Below are 21,196 nucleotides of genomic sequence, written 5' to 3'. Positions count from 1 at the left end.
AATAATCTGATTGAGAAGGCTGGTGATTAATAGATAAATATTGCTGGTGTGGAGGGCAGGAGAAAGACCTCAGAAAGAGTTATTCATTTTCTTGTACAGTAGAGTCCCTATCATCCGACCTTAACGGGACCAACACATGGTCAGATGACCAAATATGTCGGATGATACGGACTCTACTGTAGAGAGCAAGGGAACAGCTGATGCCGCTCCTGCAGGGATGAAGGGTCCCCGGCAGAGCAGCATCAGCTGTTCCCTTGCTCTCTAGGAGGAGCTGCTGCTGCTCCTAGAGAGCGACGGGGCAGCAAGCGGGGCCGTTCTCCTGGCCTGCTCTGTATCCGACCCTGCAGCTCCCGGGGATAAAGTCCCGGGGAGCTGCAGGGTTGGATAAAGCAGTGTCGGATTACCAGGTGTCGGTTAATCTGGACTCCACTGTAACTGCTGTTTTTCAAGATGTGTTGCATATGTCCATTGGATTAGGTGTGGGCATATCCCATGCACTGGTGCTGTGAGTTTTCTCTAGCAATACCTGTAGATGCAGCCATGGCTGTACCTTGCTATTTCTAATACACTGGGCCAAGTTATAAATGGCAGTCACTCTTCTCACCCTTCAGTTCCTTCACACTGGACTTTTAAGATGATAGACTCTTGATACATTTGGGGAGGAAGATAGGTCACACAATGGACACGTGTAACATCTCAAAGACCAACAATTACTCAAGCATCTTCCAACAGGGGTGAGAGAGAGCTAGGAATCTTATGGGAAGAGACCACAGAACTGCTTTCCCCACATTCACATCTTTAGTGCCCGGCACGAATACAAAATTTGTATCTGCATCTGCAAAAATGAGTTGTAGATATTCACACCCACATGTGCAGATGCCTGTGGATATAAAGGGTATATCCAAAGATTTGCGGAGTGCTACATATCTTCTCTTGATGTCTAGCAAAGATGTGGATTACAGACCGTGTTGCTGTTTTGCAGATATCCACAAGAGGGACATTTCCCACAAATGCTAGAGGCTGAGCATACTCTGCCTGAATGTGCAGAGAGCTTTTACAGAGATGTCATGCCTTTGATATTGTAGCACATGACAATATAGTTGGTGATCCACCTGGACAGCTATTGCACTGTTACAGAATGCCCTCATTCATTCCATATAGAGACGTGGGAACAGATCCCAAAAGACTTTGTTCTTTGCCAATAAAAAGCTAGTGCTTGGCAGACATCCAAAGCGTCAAGTGTTTGTCCATCTTTGGGAGCATGTGGCTTTGGACCGAAGACTGACAACTGTAGAGGCTGGTTGAGATGGAAATAAGACATTACCATGGAGAAAAATTTGGGGTTTGGCCGAAGCTGTACACTGTCTCCATGAAAAAGAACGTATAGAGGATCACCAGAGTATGACGTTCCCCCACTCTTTTTGCTGATAATGACTATTAAGAAATCCACCTTAGCTGAAAAGGGTAACAGTCAGCAGGTTTGAATGGGGACCACATAAAGGCTGTTAACACTAAGTTTAAATCTCACTGTGGTAGGGTCCCTAATAAGTGGGAACAATCACTCTATGCTTTTAAGGGACCTGATCATCACAGAGTTAAAGAATACAGTGCTACTTGTAACATGAGGGTGTGCAGCCAAGTGCATTTTGCTAAAGTAGACTGCCAAACCCAACTCAAAAGGATAACAAATAGCTTAAAATCTTTTGAATCAGATTGTGTAGGAGACAAACCCTATGTACTTGTACAAAGAAATAATTCCACATACTAAAGGAAGTACCCCTTGTGGATGGCTTCTTACTATTAAGTAGGAGTTTCTAGACTGCCTTTGAACTGTGCCTCTGCATTTGGCTACTTAGGAACTAGGCTGTGAGGTTTAGCTGCAACACCTGCCTATGTTTCTGGGATATCAGGACTTTGACGAACTGTAGGGATAAGGGTTCCCCAATGGACAATTTGTATAGGTCTGAGAATCATTTTGCCTCACTCTTCAGCTTGAAAATGACCTTGGGAGTCCATGGCACTGTTCCAGGAAAGAGAAACGTATCTGAGATGGACCTGTGGCAACTATTGTCCTGTGAACAGAAAAGGGAGCAGTTCTTGTTCTGCAAGTTCACAAATAAGTCCACTGCAAGATCTCCTCTTCTATGAATAACTATGTTAGATCAGTTGTGCTGAAAGACCATTTACGATCCAGGGCAAATGAACTACTTAGTCTACTGAGCCATTCTGAACTCCTGGTAAGTGTGATGCTGTGAGAATCAGGGAATTCTGTGTACAGAAATTCCAGTGCTTGACTGCCTCCTCTCTGATCTAGAACCCTCAACTTGCTGACATTGAACATTGCTGTCGTGTTGTTAAATACTCAATCTTTGAGCCTGCACATCCCCAATGTATACATCCTACCCCATGGCTGAAGTGTCTATTAACAAAGTCATAAAGGGAAGAAATGGGGGGCAGGGACTCCTCTGCAAAGGCTTTCTTGGTTCAACCACCAATCTAGGGATACCAGTTAAGAGCTCTGTATGGATATAAAACATGTATCTGCATCTGATTGGCAAACATGGTCTGTGGATATTTGCAGAGCTCCAATAATAGTACATTGTCTGAGATGTACACTTGTGTTCAGGTAATGTATTTGAAGGTGATGTACAGACTTGCGTCATGTTGCAACCATCTGAAATGCAGCTTGGTAGGGGAATCACATAAGTATACATTTCAGGAAGGCAGATTTTGGTAAGCTCAGAGAACTGGTAGGTAAGGTCCCATGGGAAGCAAGACTGAGGGGAAAAACAACTGAAGAGAGTTGGCAGTATTTCAAAGGGACATTATTAAGGGCCCAAAACCAAGCTATTCTGCTGCATAGGAAAAATAGAAAATATGGCAAAAGACCACCTTGGATTAACCAGGAGATCTAAAAATTAAAGATCTTGCATGATCTAAAAATCAAAAAGGAGTCATACAAAAAAATGGAAACTAGGACAAATTACAAAGGATGAATATAGGCAAACAATACAGGAATGCAGGGGCAAGACTAGAAAGGCAAAGGCACAAAACGAGCTCAAACTAGCTACAGGCATAAAGGGAAATAAGAAGACAACCTATAAATATATTACAAGTGAGAGGAAGACCAAGGCCAGAGTACGCCCATTGCTCAGCAAAGAGGGAGAAATAATAACAGGAAACTTGGAAATGGCAGATATGCTTAATGACTTCTCTGTTTCGGTCTTCACCGAGAAGTCTGATGAAGGGATGCCTAACATAGTGGTTTTCAGGTATCTAAAAGGGTGTCACAAAGAGGAGGGAGAAAAATTGTTCTTCCTGGCCTCTGTGGATAGAACAAGAAGCAATGGGCTTAAACTGCAGCAAGGGAGGTTTAGGTTGGACATTAGGAAAAAGTTCCTAACTGTCATGGTGGTTAAACACTGGATAAATTGCCTAGGGAGGTTGTGGAATCTCCATTTCTGGCAATATTTAAGAGTAGGTTAGATAAATGTCTATCAGGGATGGTCTAGACAGTACTGGGTCCTGCCATGAGGGCAGAGGGCTGGACTCGATGACCTCTCGAAGTCCCTTCCAGTCCTAGTATTCTATGATTCTATGATATGCTTCAGAACCCTCAGGCAATTCCTTACCAAGGTTCTGGAATGGTCCTTTTAGGAGGCACAAAGGTCCTGCAAAGCTATAAGCCTCAGGAGAGGCAAAAAGCTCTGGTTAAGGCTAAGTTCTAGGACTGCCCTGATACATTTTTTTCTCTTTGTTCACTTTCAGGTTTATGAATGAAAACAGGTGGAGGATTTGATGGACACTGATGTGCTCATAAGAGTGACTCCATCTCTGCAGGTATAAATATACATGTATATCTGTCATGTCATAGGTACACCCAGTCCTGAGGCAGTGTGGCCAAAAGACCACCATCTGTAATTCCGTCCTAGATTCAGAGCAGCACAGCCTAGTGGCTAGAGCAGGGGTGGGCAATAATTTTTGGCCAGGGGCCACTTCAAAAATTTCAGCTGCCTCAGAAAGGGTCCCGGTGCCACAGATCGGAGATTCGTCAGCAGTGGTCTAGCCGGACCGCACATGCACTGCGCTCGCACTGTTTGCACCATTAGTGCTGCGCAGTCTGGCTCCTGCCAGTTCCTCCTAAGCGGAGAATATCTGAAAGATATAAAAAGTGACTCTGAAGAGGGGAGGAGGGCAGGTTGTGGAGCACCCACAGGGACACACATCTCGAAGAACCCCCGTTACTGCACATGGTGAGTAACTTCCTCTTCTTCTTCGAGTAGTGTCCCCGTGAGTGCTCCACTGTAGGTGACTTCACAGCAGTATCCTAAAGCTTGGTGATGGGTTTTGGAGCTGTAAATGTCCCACCATAGATAATACTGCGGAGGCAACTGCTGAATCTTGGAGCATGATGTCTTGCAAAGGTAAAGTCAGATGACCATGTAGCAGTTCGATGGATGTCTTGTAACAGAACACCCCTCAGGAAAGCAGTAGAAGTCACGACTGCCCTAGTGGAATGGGCTGAAAGTGCATGTGGAAGTGGTCTCTTCTGTCTTGAGTAACACTTCACTATGCGTGCCACTATCAGTTTGGAAAGTATCAGAGGGGTAGCCGTGTTAGTCTGAATCTGCAAAAGCGACGAGGAGTCCTGTGGCACCTTATAGACTAACTGAAGTGTAGGAGCATAAGCTCAGTTTGGAGATGCGCTGTGCAGACAATGGTTGGCCCTTTGAAGGTATGGTTGTTGACACAAACAGATGCTGTGACTTACGAAAGTTCCATGTCCTATTGATACAAAATGCTATGACCTGTCATACATCTAGCATATGCCATCGAGTTTCCTGCGGTGACGAATGTGGTTTAGAGTAGAAGACAGATTATGGGCTCGTTAATATGAAACTCTGAGTTTACTTTTGGGATAAAGGCGGGTTGGGGTCTCAGTATAACCCCACGGGGAGTGAATAGTGTATAGGATGGTGTTGCTGCTAAAGCGGCTGGTTCCCCTACTCTACGCGCTGATGTGTTCGCTAGAAGGAAGATAACCTTCATAGTCATCATAATTAAATAACACATGGTCAAAGACTCAAAGGGGGGTTGTGTTAATGTTTGCAGAACGAGTTCCAAGTCGCATGGGACAGGTGGCTCTCTTCGTTGGGGGTAGAGATTCGATAACCCTTTGAGGAATCTCCTGGTGAGTGGATAAGCGAACACTGTAGATCCGTCAACTATGTCTCAAAGAGCAGAAATCGTCACTAGATGGACCCTGACTGCGGATATCACAAGGCTGGATCGTTTCAAATAAAGGATATAATCAAGGATCTGTTTCATGGGAATTGAGGACAGATCTATGTTGTTGAGAGAGCACCATGAATGAAACTGTTGCCATTTTTGCATGTAAGTACACCGGGTCGTATCACGTCTGCTACAAATTATAATGCACCTCACTTCTTGGGAACAGGTTAATTTGGCTTGATGTTGCCAGCTAGGAGCCAAGCTGCGAGATGTAAGTGGTCTAGTTGGGGATGGACCTCTCTGCCATCCTTCTGGGTCAGGAGGTTGCCTTGGTTTGGTAAATGATATGGTTGTTGAATGGACATACATAGAAGCAAGGGTAGCCACAGTTGTCGTGGCCAAAAGGGGGCTATAAGTATTACCGTGGCGTTGTCTGTGTGTATTTTCTCCAGAACCTTTGGGACGAGTGGAACTTGGAGAAAAACATATAGGAGATGGTGACTCCAACTGATGAGGAAGGCATCTCCCAGAGACTCCGATTTGGTGGCTTACCTGGAGCAGTAGAGTCTGCATTTCGTGTTGTGATGTGTGGCATAGAGGTCTATAGTGGGGTACCCCCAATGTCGGAAAAGATCTTGCCCCACTTTGTGATCCAGTTCCCACTCGTGTTGCTGGGTAAAGTGTCTGCTGAGGGAGTCTGCAAGTATGTTGTCCTTCCCTGGAAGGTATGCTGCTGTAAGAGTAATACCGTGGCATATGCACCACGTCCATAAGTGGATTGCTTCTGCACATAGCGAGCATTACCTGGATCCTCCCTGTCGACTGATGTAGTACACGGTAGCTATGTTGTCTGAGAGAATTTGGACAGTGCTACCTCGAATGGTGTTCACGAAGTGTTTGCATGTGTTGACTACTGCTCTCAGTTCGAGGAAATTGATATGCTGCAAAGATTCTTGGGCGTTCCATTGACCCTGAGCCCTGACATGTTGCATATGAGCTCCCCAACCTAGCAAGGATGCACCTGTGATGATCTGCATGGTAGGTGGTGGGCGATGGAAGGGAATGCCTGCTAGCATATTGGCAGGTGATGTCCACCATTTTAGTGACTCTTTCACTGCCGTCGGGACAGAGACCATCCTGTGGACATCACGGCTGCCTGGGTGGTAGACTGTGCTATCCAATGTTGTAGGCATCTGAGATGTAGTCTTGCATGTGCCACCATGTATGTGGAGGCCGCTATGGGACCAATTAGTTGTAAACAGGTAAGTGTGTGGATTCTGGGGCTCAGAAAGAACCTGCACAAGATCTCGAATAGTGTGGAACCTGTTTATCAGAAGATAGGCCCTGGCCGTCGTGGAACCCAGTCGAGCGCCGATAAACTCGAGGGATTGTTGTGGTGTCATTTTGGACTTGGGAATGTTGATTATGAGACCAAGAACCTCGAATACCATCTTTGTGGTATTGATTGCATGCAGAGCCTCGTCGAAAGAAGGTGCCTTGATGAGGCAATCGTCTAGATATGGAAATATGACGATACCTTGTCAGCGGAGAAATGCCGCTACTACCACTAGCGTCTTCGAAAATACCCTGGGTGCTGTGGAGAGACCAAAGGGTAGAACCTGGTATTGGTAGTGATCTGTGCAAATAAGAAATCTGAGAAATCGTCTATGAGCTGGGTGGATCGTCACATGAAAGTAAGCATCCTGGAAGTTGACGGATACGAACCAATCCCCTGTATCAAGAGCTGGAATGATAAATGCTAATGTAACCATTTTGAACCTGGCCTTGCGGAGGTAACGGTTGAGCCAGCGTAAATCCAAAATTGGTCTCCAACCGCCTGACTTTTTCTTGGTCAAGAAGTAAAGGCAGTAGAACCCTCTGCCCCCGAACTGGTCGGGCATCTTTTCTACCACTCTGATATCGATGTGGTGTTGTACCTCCTGTTTTAGGAGAACCTCATGAGAGGGGTCCCCGAAGAGGGATGGAGGAAAGTGGGAAAGTGGGGAGGTAGCATTATGAAGGGGATTACATAGCCAGAAGTTACTAGTTCTAACACCCATTGGTTGGTTGTTCCTGAGGCCCATCGATGTTGGTAAGGCCTGAGTTGATGGTGGAACAGTCTCGATGTTTTGCTCAGGTGATGTGTAAGGGAAATGGTTCGCAGGCCCATGACCGATATATCAAATCTGCTGATGGTTGGTTGGTTGATTAGGCTCCCTGTTGTTTTGCTGGCCTCTCTTTTGGACCGTTGTCTAGGACGTTGGTGTTCAAATTGTCTACACTGAGATGGTAGATATGAGAAAGGTCTTTTTCTTTGGTATCGCTTTCAATGGTACGGTGGCATGTACATGCCTAGGGTCCTCAGTGTGGTGTGGGAGTCTTTTGGGCAAAAAGACTCTGTCTGTTGAAGGATAGGTCTTCCACTTTCAACTGAAGCTCCCTGGGGACCGCTGCCTGCTGCAGCCATGATGCTCTGCGCATGACCACCGATGTGGCAGTTGTTCTTGCAGTTTCATCAGCAATATCGAGGGCAATTAGGAGCGCTGTGCGCGATGCAGTATAGCCCTCTTGAATCACGGACTTTAATATCTGGTGCTTATTGTCCAGTAAATGCTCTAAGAGTATTACAAGTTTGCTGTAATTGTCGAAATTATAGTTGGCGAGAAGTGCTGAATAATTTGACATTCTTAAAAGTGAGAGTGGCTGAAGAGTAAACCTTTTTGCCAAAAATGTCGAGGCATTTGCTGTCTTTGTCGTTCCCAGTACTCTTGTACTGGGGAACTTTGGCTCTCTGTTGAGCTGTGTCCATCACCAGTGAATTCGGCTGGCGGTGGGTAAATAAGAAGTCCATGCCCTTAGAGGGCATTAAATACCTCTTGTCCGCCTTCTTATTAGTGGGCAGAGTGGACGCAGGTGTCATTGGCATAATCGAGTGGCAGCGCTTCCTTGGCTTTTTGGGATGGCTGTAGATTCTTCAGCAACCAGTGTTGTTTTGTTGCACCCCGGTTAACTGTACCTCCTGGCTCTCAGTCTGAATAACTCCTGGAATTGCAGAACACCATCCGTCGGTGAGGAGTCTCCAGGAAACATGGCATCATCTGGGGAAAAGGAAGACTGATCTGTCAGGGAGACTCCCTGTGGTTGCTCATCCCTCGATTAATGTTCTTCATTTGCCTGAGTGGTCTGAACCGGAGGTGGAATGTCACCTGTTGGTGATCTTGTGCCTGAAGGAGTAGGCAAGGCAGTGCCATGTGTTTCCTGTGACTGTAGTGAATGCAGTGAACATGACTGGATTCTTCTACTGAGTGGGATTGTGAAACTACATATCTATGTCCATGTCTTCAGTAATATTGGTATCTCGGAGAGTATCTGCTCTTGTCGTGATAGTGAGAGCACGCTGACAGCGTAGGTGATCTTGGTGAATGTGATCTTCTACGGTGGTACCTGTGTGAAGGTGGTGACCAGTGTCAGTAATAGCAATGCGGAGAAAGAGAGTAATGCAGTGAGCGTTGGTATGTTCTGATGAGACTGTGATGTCGTCTGTTTCTGGGTCGGATTGGCTCTGGAGATAACGGTTCCAGAGAAAAAGGAGGAGGTTCTGGACTTAAAAGAGGAGTGTCGATTCTCCTTGATTTGCACTTGGCCTTCATCGGTACTGGAGACGACTCTCTCTGCAATATAGGTGGAGACACATGGTGCGTTGGAGCATTCGGTGCTGCTTCGATTGGCGCTGCTGCAGTCGGTGCTGGGGCCATCGTCAACTGATCTGTCCATTCCAAGGCCGTCAGTGCAGCAGTTGTCAGCACCATGTCCATAGGTGCCGTTGCTGATCGTGTTGGTACCAAGGCGGTGCTGTGGTCCGCCGCCGATGCTAGTCTTGGAGGTGGCAGTGCCGACATAGGTGCCTGTTTTGTCGGTGCCGGTGCTGATTCGGGTCTCGGCGCCGGAGAGGAGCCTGTTGCCGGTTCCCTAACGAGAGCCGGATTAGGAGCCGATGTGCTACGGCTGGATTTATGCTTCTCGGGGCAGTGGCTAGCAGTCATGCCTGAGGTACCCGGCTTATCTGCAGAGCTCACTCGTGGTAGGGATTGAGACGATGAGGCTTTCTTTGTGTGAGCACTCGTTCGCTCTGTTAATGCCGGAGGCTCTTCCGATGAACTGTGTGTGGCAGGTTGGAGGGCCTTGTTGAAAAGAAGCATCTTGAGCCGCATTTCTCTGTCGCGCCATGCTCGTGCCATTAACTTTGAGCAATGTGGACATTTTTGTGGAATATGTCCTTCCCCTAAACACTTGAAACACTTGATATACTGTGAATGCCCGTCAGACACAGGCATGGCATCACGGCATGCAGAACACTTTTTGAAGCCCAGAGACCCAGGCATGTTGAACTTGTCTAACAGGAAACCATATATATTTTAAACTACAGTAACTAACTACTAACTATAACTGGAACTATAAGAAAACACAAACTACAACTAACAAGAACAACTGTTTCTTTTCTCTTCAGGTTGTCTGAGGAGAAGCCGTTCACTCTGTCTGCGACTGAGGACAATTAGGACGAACTGGCGGGAGCTGGACCACGTAGAAGAAATGGTGCAAAGGGTGCAAGAGCGGCGCATGCACGGTCCAGCTAGCCCACTGCTGGCAAATGTCTGATCTGTGGCTCCAGGAGCAGCCCAACACCTACAGTGGAGCACCCATGGTGACACTACTTGAAGAAGAACTTTGTGCGCTTCCCCCGCCCCCAGGCCTTAATTGGCCTGGGGGTGGAGGAGCAGCAGGGACTCTGCTGGCTGGATCAACCCAGTTGGTGGGCCAGATCCGGCCCGTGGAGGCCCTTTTTCCCACCCTGGGCTAGAGTCTCAAAAGGCTTGGGGGCAGCAGCCCTGGTAGGGGGGCCTGGGTTCAACCTACTCCACTGGGCCCCAACCCAGCACCCTGTTGGTGGCAGAGTTATCCAGCCCTAGTGCAGCATGGAATTCAACCGCAACACACTGAGCTCATTCAGGTGTGAGATACCACTCGCACACCCTCACTGGGTCACTTCCTACCCAATTTGGTGTTAGGGTGATCAGTGTAGCTTCTGGATCCTCTAATTCTGCAGCTCCAGTCTCCCCCTAAGATTTCACTGGCTTTGGAGGCTCCATGCCATCTCCCATCACCAGGGTCTCTGGCCATGTTATCTCAAGAGCTCTGTAGCAGGTCCTTCCTCTCCAGCATCAGCCCAGACTAAGCGAGCTGCTCCCTTTTATACTACTCAAGTCCTTGGACCATGCCCAAGATGGCTGGAGGGACAGACTTCTGCCCACAGGGCATTAAGTTTTTCTGGCCCAGTGTGGAGTATACACACCCTGTCACAATATCCCAGTGGCAGAGATAGGCTGCTCCCACCACCATGCATTTGGTAAAAACATTCAGCATGGCTGACAAGCGAAAGGACAGAACTGAGAACTGGAGATGGTTTTCTTCTACTATGAATTTTAGAAATTTGCTGGGGCAAGGGTGGATTGCTACATGGACATAAGCCTCCCTCAAAGTTGAGGGCAGCATATTAACCTCTCAGATCTAGTGAAGGAATAATATTTGTGAGGGAAAACATTTGGAAGTAGCAGGAGTTCAACCTTCTATCCCAGTACCAAGCAAGCACTTCTTCTATTGTTCTCGAATATAAAGTTTGTACTTTCTTGCTTTAGAACAGACTCATGAGATAGAAACCTGACCGGGCAAAGGGAAGGTGTGAGAGGGACAAGAACTGCAGAGTGCAACCTGATTCCACTGTGCTTAGCACCTACTTATCTAAAATGATGAACTACCACGCCTTTAGGAAATGTGACAATCTGTTCCTTAAGGATGGTAGATTCCTGGTGAGATCTGCTATATGGTCACTGACAAAGAATCAAACACTGCTTTGCCTCCCAGAAGAAGTGGAGTTTGATGGCCGTTACTGCCTTCATTGCTGCTTGTACTTCTGCCTGAACTGATTTGCCTCTCTAGGCATTGTAGTACTGCTGCCTCAGTAAAACTGAGAACAAAACTTCCTTCGTTTTGGAGCTAGTTTGTAAAGACCCAAGGATTTCAGCACTACCCTTGAATCTTTTAGCATATGTAAAGCTTCATCAATCTTTGAGGAAAATAAGGCACAACCCTCAAAGGGAAAATTGTCAATAGTCTGTTGTACTTTTGCAGGAATCCCTGATCATTTGGACTGGCAAGGCACTGGCATTTGGAATAATCAATGAGAACAATTCCAAGAGTCTTAACAGATCATTCCCAGCTGCATGTGTCTCAGTGGTGGTCCGCTCCAAAATGGGCCTTTCCCCAACTGTGAGCAGAAGTGATGGCTCCAGTGTCTTCAACGAAGAAGAAGCTGGCTATGACAGTCCCAGCACAGCAAGCGGAGTCAACAACTCTGGTGTGGACAAGCTGCTGCTAGGATGCAGCACTGGGAAGCAGCAGGTCAAAGGGTGCACTCTACCAGTAGTATTGGAGTGACTTGCCTCTACAGCTGAAGAGTCAAACACTTAGGACTTAAAGCTGTGGTGTCCAACCAGTTCTGAAGCAGTAGCTACTACTGCTATAGCAAACAAGCCACACTCAACTGGCCAAATAATCACACTGTTCAAGCCATCTAGCCATACTCAACCAGCCAAAGAGCCACATGTGGCTAGTGGCTAGCGTGTTGGACACCACGGAAGATGATGTGGAGGTTGTCTGCTTCTTTGGATTCAGAAGCTAAGGGTGCTCCAAGATGACTGTCCCAGCAAAGGGGATCTCCCTTTGTCTCTATTCCTAGGTAAGTACTTCTAGATAGGGAGAAACTCCCTCTAGTTGACTGAGATGGTTCAGATGGCAAGCAAAGAGCAGCCTCCATGAAGATGTACCAGAGGTGCTGTTTTCTCCGCTTCTTTGTTCTTGCATTGATGCCCCAGAAAACTGGACACCTGGCCCTGATGTGCCCTCACACAAACACTTCTGGCAGTGAGGATGAGGGTCACTCATGGGCATCAGTTAAAACACCTTGAACAGGGTTTGAAGCTAGGGGACCTTGGCAGAGGTTCTCTTGGTACTATGTGGAGCCTGGCATCCACTCACCATGGACAATCTAGAAAAGAAAAAATAGAACAGAAAAAGAGGTCCAAGGACCTCAAAACTAGTTCCACTAACAATAGAAACCTAACTAAAAATGGCACATTTGCCAAAAGAACAGATAGCATGCTCCAGCCACCAACCAGAAGGAAATGAAAGATGAGTAGGTGGACTTCTCCCTTTATACCCTTAGGTTGGTGCATGAGGAACACCAAAATACAGCTTTGGACACTTCTGTGGATACAACTAGGAAAATCTCTCTGGACCCAATACACAAGATATACATACACCTGGTATAATGTGCATATGTAATTACTTGAAGAAACAAAGATTATTTCAAGATTCCTGGTCTTGAGAACAAAGTGAAGGTCTAAAGTTAGTAAGAGTGACAGCAGAATCAGAGACAGAGGGGACAACTGTAATTTCAAATGAAGACAGTATGCCATCTGTTTGCAAGGGCTCCCCAAAGCTGAAACTAATGAAACATTCCTCACAGAGGACAAGGACAGAGACTTGGAATATTCCATGACAGAGCAGTCAAGGTGTTTCTTCGAAGTGTGTTACTATGTTTTCTCATTCAACCACACATTTCTATATGCTTAACTACAAGACAAGTTTTTATACAACAACATATCATACAATCATGTTCTCTTTAATAATATGGCGCATGGTTACTATATTGGACAAATTGAGCAGGTATGTGGTTTCCCTATTTGAATGTGAAATAATTTTTTTAAAGTTATTAATGCACATATTTGCTGCCCTCTGTAACCAGAGTAAAAAATGTTAATTTTGAAAAATGATTTTCTTTCCCAAGCTACAGCCAAATCAAATGCATGCAAAAACTTTTTCTCTCCCAGATGCGAAATCATCATATACTCAGAAAGAGACATAAGTAAAGTACAAAAATTGACCAACTAACCTTTTCAGTACTATCTGAAGTGTCTGGCTGGTGGCACCCGGACTTTGAATATTACTAGCATTTGAAACTAGGAATATTTCAATGGCCAGCAACATCTCAATCTCAGACATATAAGAAGGAATCAGTAACAGTTTCCGGTATAAATTTCCCTTTAGTGGTGGGTAGCAACCCAATGATAAAGCACCTGACAAGGAAAGCATACATGCAAAAGTTAGGTTGGAACTATTGCCTATTTTGAATGTGTGAATAGCTTGAGATTTGGAGAGAACCAAAAAACCCTAAGTAGTTGAATAGACTTATCAACAAAAAGTTTATGTGGTCACTCAGGGTGCATCTACACTGCACTTTTACCTCAAAATTTGTGCTACACAAATTGTGTAGCTTATTTCAAGATAATTTTGAAATGGCTTATTTTGAAATTTGTTGCTGTCTACACAGCGCCAGATTTAGAAATAAAGTGCTATTCTGACAAGTCCCTTAACCTTCGTGGAATGAGGATTCCATGGACACTGGAACAGTGTGCCCAATATTTCAAAATATATTTGAAAATAACTGGCATGTTTAAAGATGCGGAATTGCCATTTCAAGATACTTCCAGTATCCTGAAATAGCTCTGCTGTCTAGATGTAGCCTCAGGTCTTTAGTTTTCAAGGCACTAAACTCTGAGGAAGGTAATTTCACACAGAGGTTTGGTTCATTTTCTTCCCTCAACACTAATTTTAGTGCAAAATACTGACCACAACTGCAGCTAGTATGTTTACCTATAAATAAATCATGCCTGTGGAATTAATCTGTTTTTCCCAAAAATATCATGAATTCAGCATTTGTAACAGAATTCACCATACACACAGCATTTTGTTTTATTTCCATGCTCTATGGCAGTGTTTCCCAATTTTATTTGGCCACAGAACCCTTTCCAGCTTTAAAGAATTTCAAGGAACCCCTAGGATTGCCAGAGTAAAATTTGTCAAGCAAAAAGCAGCCCCACCGCAATTTGTCTGTTTCTTTAAGAGGGGGAGTGCCGGGTTCTCACAGAACCCCTACTTTTGCACCAGATGTGAAACACTGCTTTATGGGGAGCAACTTGCAATTGTCTTTTGCCTATTTATTTCCCCACAAAGAGGGGTCAGCAACTGAAAGATCCGATACTCCTGAGGGAATTCTGAGCCACTGTGCAATGCTGATTTTTGCAGACGTTAATATTTTGGGGTCGATTCCCCCCTCCCTCCCCCCAAAAAGAGACTGCAGTACTACTGGTGGCCATTAAGGGCTGCTGGACCCAGCAGAGCCCAGCTTGAAAACTGAAGACAGTGTGAAGACAGGAGGAGGAGGAGGAGGAGAGAGCAGAGCGTTCTTAGTAGCTGCAGTTCTCCCCATGCCCTGAGGGAAGGACACTGAAGCATGCAGAACTCCACACAAGCCTAGAACTGAGCATCAGACTGTTTTTGCTACTGACTGCTTGGGCTCTAGGGGGGCAGGGAGTGTGGGTGTTTTTGTGTATTGCTACAGATATATTTCTGGCAGGTATTTTGCAATAAATTACCAAAATAATTGAAACTAGGATGATTTATGTAGTTATTCTGACAAATGAAACATAGAATTTTGCAAAACATTTTTTAAAAATTTGGCACAGAATTCCTCCAGGAATAATCAGGGAGCTAGACTGCAGCCAGTGAAGTGAGTGGGGAGAGTGCAGAATGATAAGATGGCTGTTTGAAGAAGAACATAGTAGCTAAGGATTGGAGTGATGAGTTGCTAAAACTGGCTACAAGTTCCCATGTTACTATGGTGGAAGGAGGTTTTGAGGCTAGACAGTAATGTGGCAGCAGAGAAGAGTGGAGTGGACTGCCAGACAGCATAACAAAAAAACTCAGCTAAAAATATCAACACATTTTACATGAATGAGTATTTTCAGCTGAGCCATAATTGTATGTCAGAAGCTGGGAATGAAGGATATTTCAGAAAGACAATAATAAATTAATAATGCAGTGCAATTTAGGGGTTTGCTGCAAGTTGGAATTTGGTCCCATTGTGCCAAGGGGCCCTTGTTCATAACACTTACCAACTGATATTTAACTGTAATTTAAAATAAAAGTGTATTATATGTTAAAGCAGAAAATTATGAAATATGAAAATTATAGGGGATCTAAGTTGAAGTTGGGTGGTGAAGCATCATTTTTGTGGGTGTAACAAATGAAAAGGGAATATGTGGCATTAGTGATATGGATGCATCCTTGAAATATTCATTTTCATAGTATCGTATGTGTGATATTTTGTATTGAAATAGAATAATTTTATGAAAATATATTTTCAAAGTGTTAGGTAGATTTCATTAATTCACATTTGCAATCCTAACTATTTTCTATTGCCATTTTTATTTACAAATAAAATAATGCTCAACAGTGAAGCAGACAGGATTATTTTCCTCTGACCACCAAAGAGGCTGATAGTTGGGTAGCCTGATGACTTTTAACTTTGTATTGACTGAACTGTCTGGACTTCTGTTTTTATATATAAACAAACATTTTGACCCAGGGAAAGTTTCAAAACAGCTTTACTCTATTTAATTTTCTGAAGTCTCAGTCTTAGCTACTGTTTTATATCACTCCAACTTTATGAAGTAGGCAGGAAGCTATTCTATCTGACTGGTTAGTAAATTCCCCAGGAAAAGGGAAATTCCTAGCTGAAATGTGTGCTTTGTGCCACATCTTCTAGCCTTGCACAGGTTTGTGGCTTCGAGTATTTCTATGTTCTGGTGATCTCCAAGTAACAGCATGATCCATGCGGGCTGCTGTAGCCTGTGCAACTTAAAGCTTCTGTGAGGCTACTTTAAGTTTCTCTCTGTGACTATCCTATATATTAGAGTCACCTTAAGGGACATATACCTAGCCCAACACCTAGCACAGAAAACTTATCATTCGGATTTGTCCTTCAGTTAAGTGTACTAAATGTCTAATGTTACATTTTTATGGTAAATTGGTTAGAAAAATATTTGATTTCCTGTAGTACTCTTACTCATACTTCCCAAAATATTAAGTTCTAATGAGTACAGCTTATTCAAGGATCACAAACTGTAAAACACAATTTCAAGGGATACTTACTTTTGTAATAGGTCCTGGCTTTAAGCCACAAAGAGCTCCTTCCCAATGCTGTAATTAATCCTCTAATTAAAGTAAAATCAATAGGAATGTTTTTTGACAGCATAAAGTCTGTTACAGAAGAAGATACACCAAAGTTCTTGTTCTCAATACAGGCATCTAGAAGTTTGTTAAAAAGAAGGCTGTACTGGGAGACATCTAGAGAATCTGAAATGAAAATGTTAATTATTGAAATCAGATAAAAGCAATCTTAATTGCTGGATACCGTCCTATGAACATATCAAAAGTCCAATCTCTTCAACCTTAAATTGGAGCAGTTTCAGAACAAAACAGTGCAAATTAAAGTAAAACGCCTTATGATAATGATGCACTTGCCTCTCTGTTGGAAGGTCTCTTTGTACAGACCCTAACGATACACATTCTGTTTACAATGTTTAACAACATTTTAATAGATCAAGTGATAATTAGTTCCAGTTTAAAATAATTTATTGCTGAAAGCAAAAAGTCTTTAAGATGACACTGAATTCTGATGGAGTACTGAAAATTGGTTCCTAAATACCATGTTACTTACGTTGGTATGCATGGAAGTAACACATTTCCACATTGAGCAATAGTACTATTATTAGAAACATCAACTATCTTTTTAGAACTATAAAATAAATTCAAGGTGTGCAGGGTGTTTGAATCTTGTTAAGCACTATGGGATCCCTGGATCAGGTTTATCCTTCAGCAGAGACTTGAAGTATTGGGACTCTCCAGGAGTTCAAGAAAGGAGGAAGCGACTCAGGCTTTGAGCATTAGCAGTAATAGAGGAAGAACACCCCTGTCTTCCTAAATCTTCCTAACTTTAAATGAGCCCTTGCTGTGCTTCCTCGACAGCATTAGGACATTGTAGAAAGATTAGGGGAAGGAATTAATTCACCCAAAGGACTCTGCTCCTCCCCTTTTCAGCCAAATAAAATTTCCAATAATCATAATAAGAACATCCAGTCTTGACAAACTGTGGCTGATGGGGAGGAGCAGGGCTTAAAGATCAGGTAAAGGTAGGAGGCTTCACTCCCTAGGATCACTGAATGGGGGCCAAAAACCAGTAGGATTAGGACAGGGAAGATGATGTAGGATTTCTCAGTTCCCATCTATCTGGGGTAGAGAGTAGAAGACAGATTGGAAGTGAAGAATCCCTTACTTGTTCCCCTCTACACTGCCTTCTACTGTTCCCTAATATATGTGGGTATGCTCAGAAATGAATTTCAGAGGGGTAGCCATGTTAGTCTGTTTCAGTAAAACCAACAAGGAGTCTTGTGGCATCTTAAAGACTAACACATTTATTTGGGCATAAGCTTTCGTAGTCTGGAGCCCACCTTGTTAGATGCATGAAGCGGAAATTACATTTTGGCAGAGATATATGCACAGATGGGAGTGCTACATTATTATGTATAGGACAAGTACTAACAAGGCTATTCAATCAGGGTGGATGGGGCCAGTGTTTCTTCTAAGATTTTCCACCCATGAGCAGAGTGAATTTTGTCATGTGCACCATATTGAGTTCATGTGCACTCGTTTGGACGTGTGCCACTGTGGCACCCAAGTTACTAATAAATATCTTATAAACCTCTCCCTTTTCCCTCTGCTGCCATGTCACTCACCCTCCCCTCGGTTCATCTGCTCACCTGGTGCTTGCCCTTCTCACTCCCCTCAGCCCTTTCGGGACCTGCTCTCCTCCCCATCCTCCTTGACCCCGGCACCTGCCCTTCTCTTCCCCCTATGCCCACTCCTCCCCTAGTCCCATTCTGATCCTCTGTAGCTACCCCTTTCCATCTCCTCTCACAACACCTCCATCTACCATATGCCCTGCCTCTCTCCTTTGGTACCCGTCCCTCCCTTCCAGGTGTCTGCCCTTCTGCTTCACCCCCATAATACCCCTGCACCTTCCTGGTGCCTCCCTCTTCCTTCTTTGAACTCTTTCTCCCTGGTGCCCACCCCACCACCTTCTGACCCAGTTCTCCTCATGCTCATCTGTACCCTCACACATGACTTGCTCCATCCCGACTTCCTCATGCCCATCCCTCCCCTCTCCTCCCTCTTGCCCCCATTGTCCCTCCCTTTTCCTTTCCCCGCATCACCCTGTCCCCTCCTCACACCCTCTGACACCTCCCCTCCCCTCCTGCCCTTTTCCTCTTTGTCTCCTCTTGGCCCCCTGGCATGTGTTTCTCCTCCACCCTGCCCCTTAGTGCCTTCCCCTTTCTTCTCCTGCCTTGGCCTCTCCTCCCCTCAGTACAAGACTCTTTCTTGCCCCCACCTCCCCCTTAGTTCTCCCCCTACCTCTTCCCTCACCTTCTGCCTTCCATGTGGAAAGCAATTTGCAGGGGCTGGAGCTGGGGCCACAATGCTATTTCTAATCTGCGATCCTGGTCCCAGCTGCTCCTGGGGCAGGACCATGAGCTGGGACTGGAGTAGAGGCCGCCTGCAGTGCTATTTTTAGTATACGCTCCCAGTCTCTGCAGGACCTCGGTACTAAAAATAGCACCGCGGACAGCCCTGGCTCCACCTGGAGTAAAGTGGCAGCTGCACGAGGCCCATTCCAGCTGGGGCAGCCTCACTGGAACAGCTTCAATTCGCATACCCCAGCTCTGGCCGGAGCAAAAAGGCAGCCGCCCGCCACCAGGAAACCACCAGGTCACAGCTGCTGCCACTGTCACTATTTACCTTTTGTTCCAGCAGGAAGGTGAGTGCTGATGTACGGCTCTTAAAATGACATGGGAGAACCTAAAATTTTTAGTGTGGAGCTGTGCAACTTAGAAGGAAGCCTGTATGTGGCCCTCTCTGAACAGTTGATGAGAAGGTGAGAATACCAAAAAGGGGAAATTTCTGTAGTGAGCTAGCCCCTCCCAGTCTCTATTCAGACCCAGCGTGATAGCATCAAGTTTGCATATGAATTCCAGCTCTGCAGTTTCATGCTGCAGTCTGTTTTTGAAGGCTTTTTTTGCTCAAGCATGGTAACTTTCAAGTCTTGTTACCGAGCATCCAGGGAGGCTGAAGTGCTCTCCTATGTTTTTTGAAAGTTGCTGTTCTTGATGTTTGATTTATGTGAGAAGGTTACACAACTTATGCAGTAACAGAGGTACTTCAAGAAGGTTGTTCCTGCGGGATGCTCCACCTTAGGTGTCTGGGTGCCGCTGCACACCTAGTTGGAGATTTTTGGTAGCAGTGCCGTCCGTCAGGCTGCACATGCAAAGCAGACGGCACGTGCAGTGCCACTACTACACACGCACAACCAACTGTCCCTTCAGTTCCTTCTCTGCCCCAGAAGGAGAAACAAGCATGTCCAAAGCAGAGGGGAGGCAGGGCAGGTGGTGGAACTCCTATAGAGACAACCATTTTAAATAACCTCCATTGCTGCACAAGGTTAGTAACCCTCTCCTTCTTTGAGGAGTGTCCCTGTTGGGTGCTCCACCTTAGGTGATTAGGAAGCAGTAACCATGACTGGAAGCGGGCACTTCAGTTAGCATCATGCACAGCAGCTAGGACAGTGTGTCCAAACTGTGTACCCCAGGACAGTTAACTATCAAGCGTATAGTGTCTAGCAAATGTGGGCACAGAGTCAAGTTGCTGATTTACATATGTCCATGAGTGGAAAGCCATGCAAGTAGGTTGTAGGTCAGGGGTGGGCAGTAATTTTTTGCAAGGGACCATTTCAGAAATTTTTTAAATGGTCCTGGGCCGCACCAGAAAGGGCGGGGCCTCAAGCAGAAGGGGTGGAGCCAGGATACTTCCTTGCTTCCCCACCCACAGACTGTGATTGGTCTGGGGTAGGGGAGCACTTGTGCCCTCCCCCCCTCCCACGAGGTTCCCCGGTAGGCACCCATGCCCCTAGCAGTGGGAGGAGACATTGTACACTCTCCCTTCTGCCCCCAGGCCAATCAGGACTTGGGGGTGAGGGAGCGTGCAAAGCTTTCTTCTGCCCTGCCAGGAGTGCATGGTGCTTCTAAGCAATGTGCACTCTTTGCAGGGAGGAGGCCCTAATTGACCTGGGGGTGGGAGAGTGGCAGGGCCTCCGAGGGCCGGATCAACCCTCTTGGCGGGCTGGATCCAGCACACGGAGGCCCTTTTGCCCACCCCTGCTGTAGGTAGAAGTTGCCATGGCTCTCATTGCATTTGCCTGTAGGTGCAATGGAGGAGCTAGGCCACAGGTTAAGTAGACCAGTTTGATACAGTCCTTTATCCACCTGCATAGTCTTTGGGTGGAGATTGCCATGCCCAACGATCTTTCCAGGGTGGAGATAAACAACATGTTTGACTTACGGATCTGTTTAATTCTGTCCAGATAAAAGGCAGGCAGTCTGTGGACATCCAGCGTATGCAGTGCAGTCTCTTTGTTATCAGTGTGAGGCTTCAGGAGGAAGATAGGTAAGTTTATGGGCTCACTGCAGTTGAATGGAGTGGGAATCTTTGGGAGAAACTTAGGATGAGGATGGAAAAGAGTTACTCACCCTGTGCAATAACGTCTGTTCTTCGAGATGTGTGTCCCCGTGGGTGCTCCACTCGAGGTGCTGGATCCGTCCCGGTGCCGCAAAACGGAGAAACTTCCACAGCAGTAGCCCTGCCGGCCTGCGCATGCGTTCCTGTTGCCTCACGCCGTTACAGCTGAGCGCGGGCCGGCTCGTCAGTTTCCTCCCAACCGGAAGCATCTGAAAGAGATAAACAGAAGCTCCGAAGCAGGGAGAAGGGTGGGTCGTGGAGCACCCACGGGGACACACATCTCGAAGAACAGACGTTACTGCACACGGTGAGTAACTCTCTCTTCTTCGTCGAGTAGTGTCCCCGAGGGTGCTCTACTCAAGGTGAGTACAGAGCAGTG

At 45.7% G+C, this 21,196-nt stretch overlaps 1 protein-coding gene and 1 long non-coding RNA gene across 7 annotated transcripts in view; one reads left to right on the top strand and one right to left on the bottom strand.

Moving 5' to 3' along the window:
- Positions 1 to 21,196, bottom strand: part of TOPAZ1 (testis and ovary specific TOPAZ 1) — a 130,275-nt gene that overhangs the window by 1,127 nt on the left and 107,952 nt on the right. For all 6 annotated transcript variants that reach the window (XM_025190288.3, XM_025190286.3, XM_025190283.3 and 3 more), the window contains 2 exons: positions 16,342 to 16,545; positions 13,241 to 13,424 (listed from right to left, as the gene is read on the bottom strand). In XM_025190288.3, coding sequence (XP_025046073.3) covers positions 13,241 to 13,424; positions 16,342 to 16,545 — 388 coding nt within the window. The remainder of the gene's footprint in view (positions 1 to 13,240; positions 13,425 to 16,341; positions 16,546 to 21,196) is intronic.
- Positions 1,668 to 10,660, top strand: LOC142827291 (uncharacterized). Its single transcript, XR_012901931.2, has 3 exons — positions 1,668 to 3,840; positions 5,113 to 5,394; positions 9,740 to 10,660. It is a non-coding gene; the product is annotated as an uncharacterized LOC142827291 (long non-coding RNA).

This window comes from Pelodiscus sinensis, chromosome 2 (genome assembly GCF_052426305.1).
Source record: "Pelodiscus sinensis isolate ZL-2025 chromosome 2, ASM5242630v1, whole genome shotgun sequence".
Taxonomy (NCBI): Eukaryota; Metazoa; Chordata; order Testudines; family Trionychidae; genus Pelodiscus; species Pelodiscus sinensis.
The sequence above is the reverse complement of the archived record's forward strand: the minus strand, read 5'-3'. Positions and strand labels throughout refer to the sequence as shown.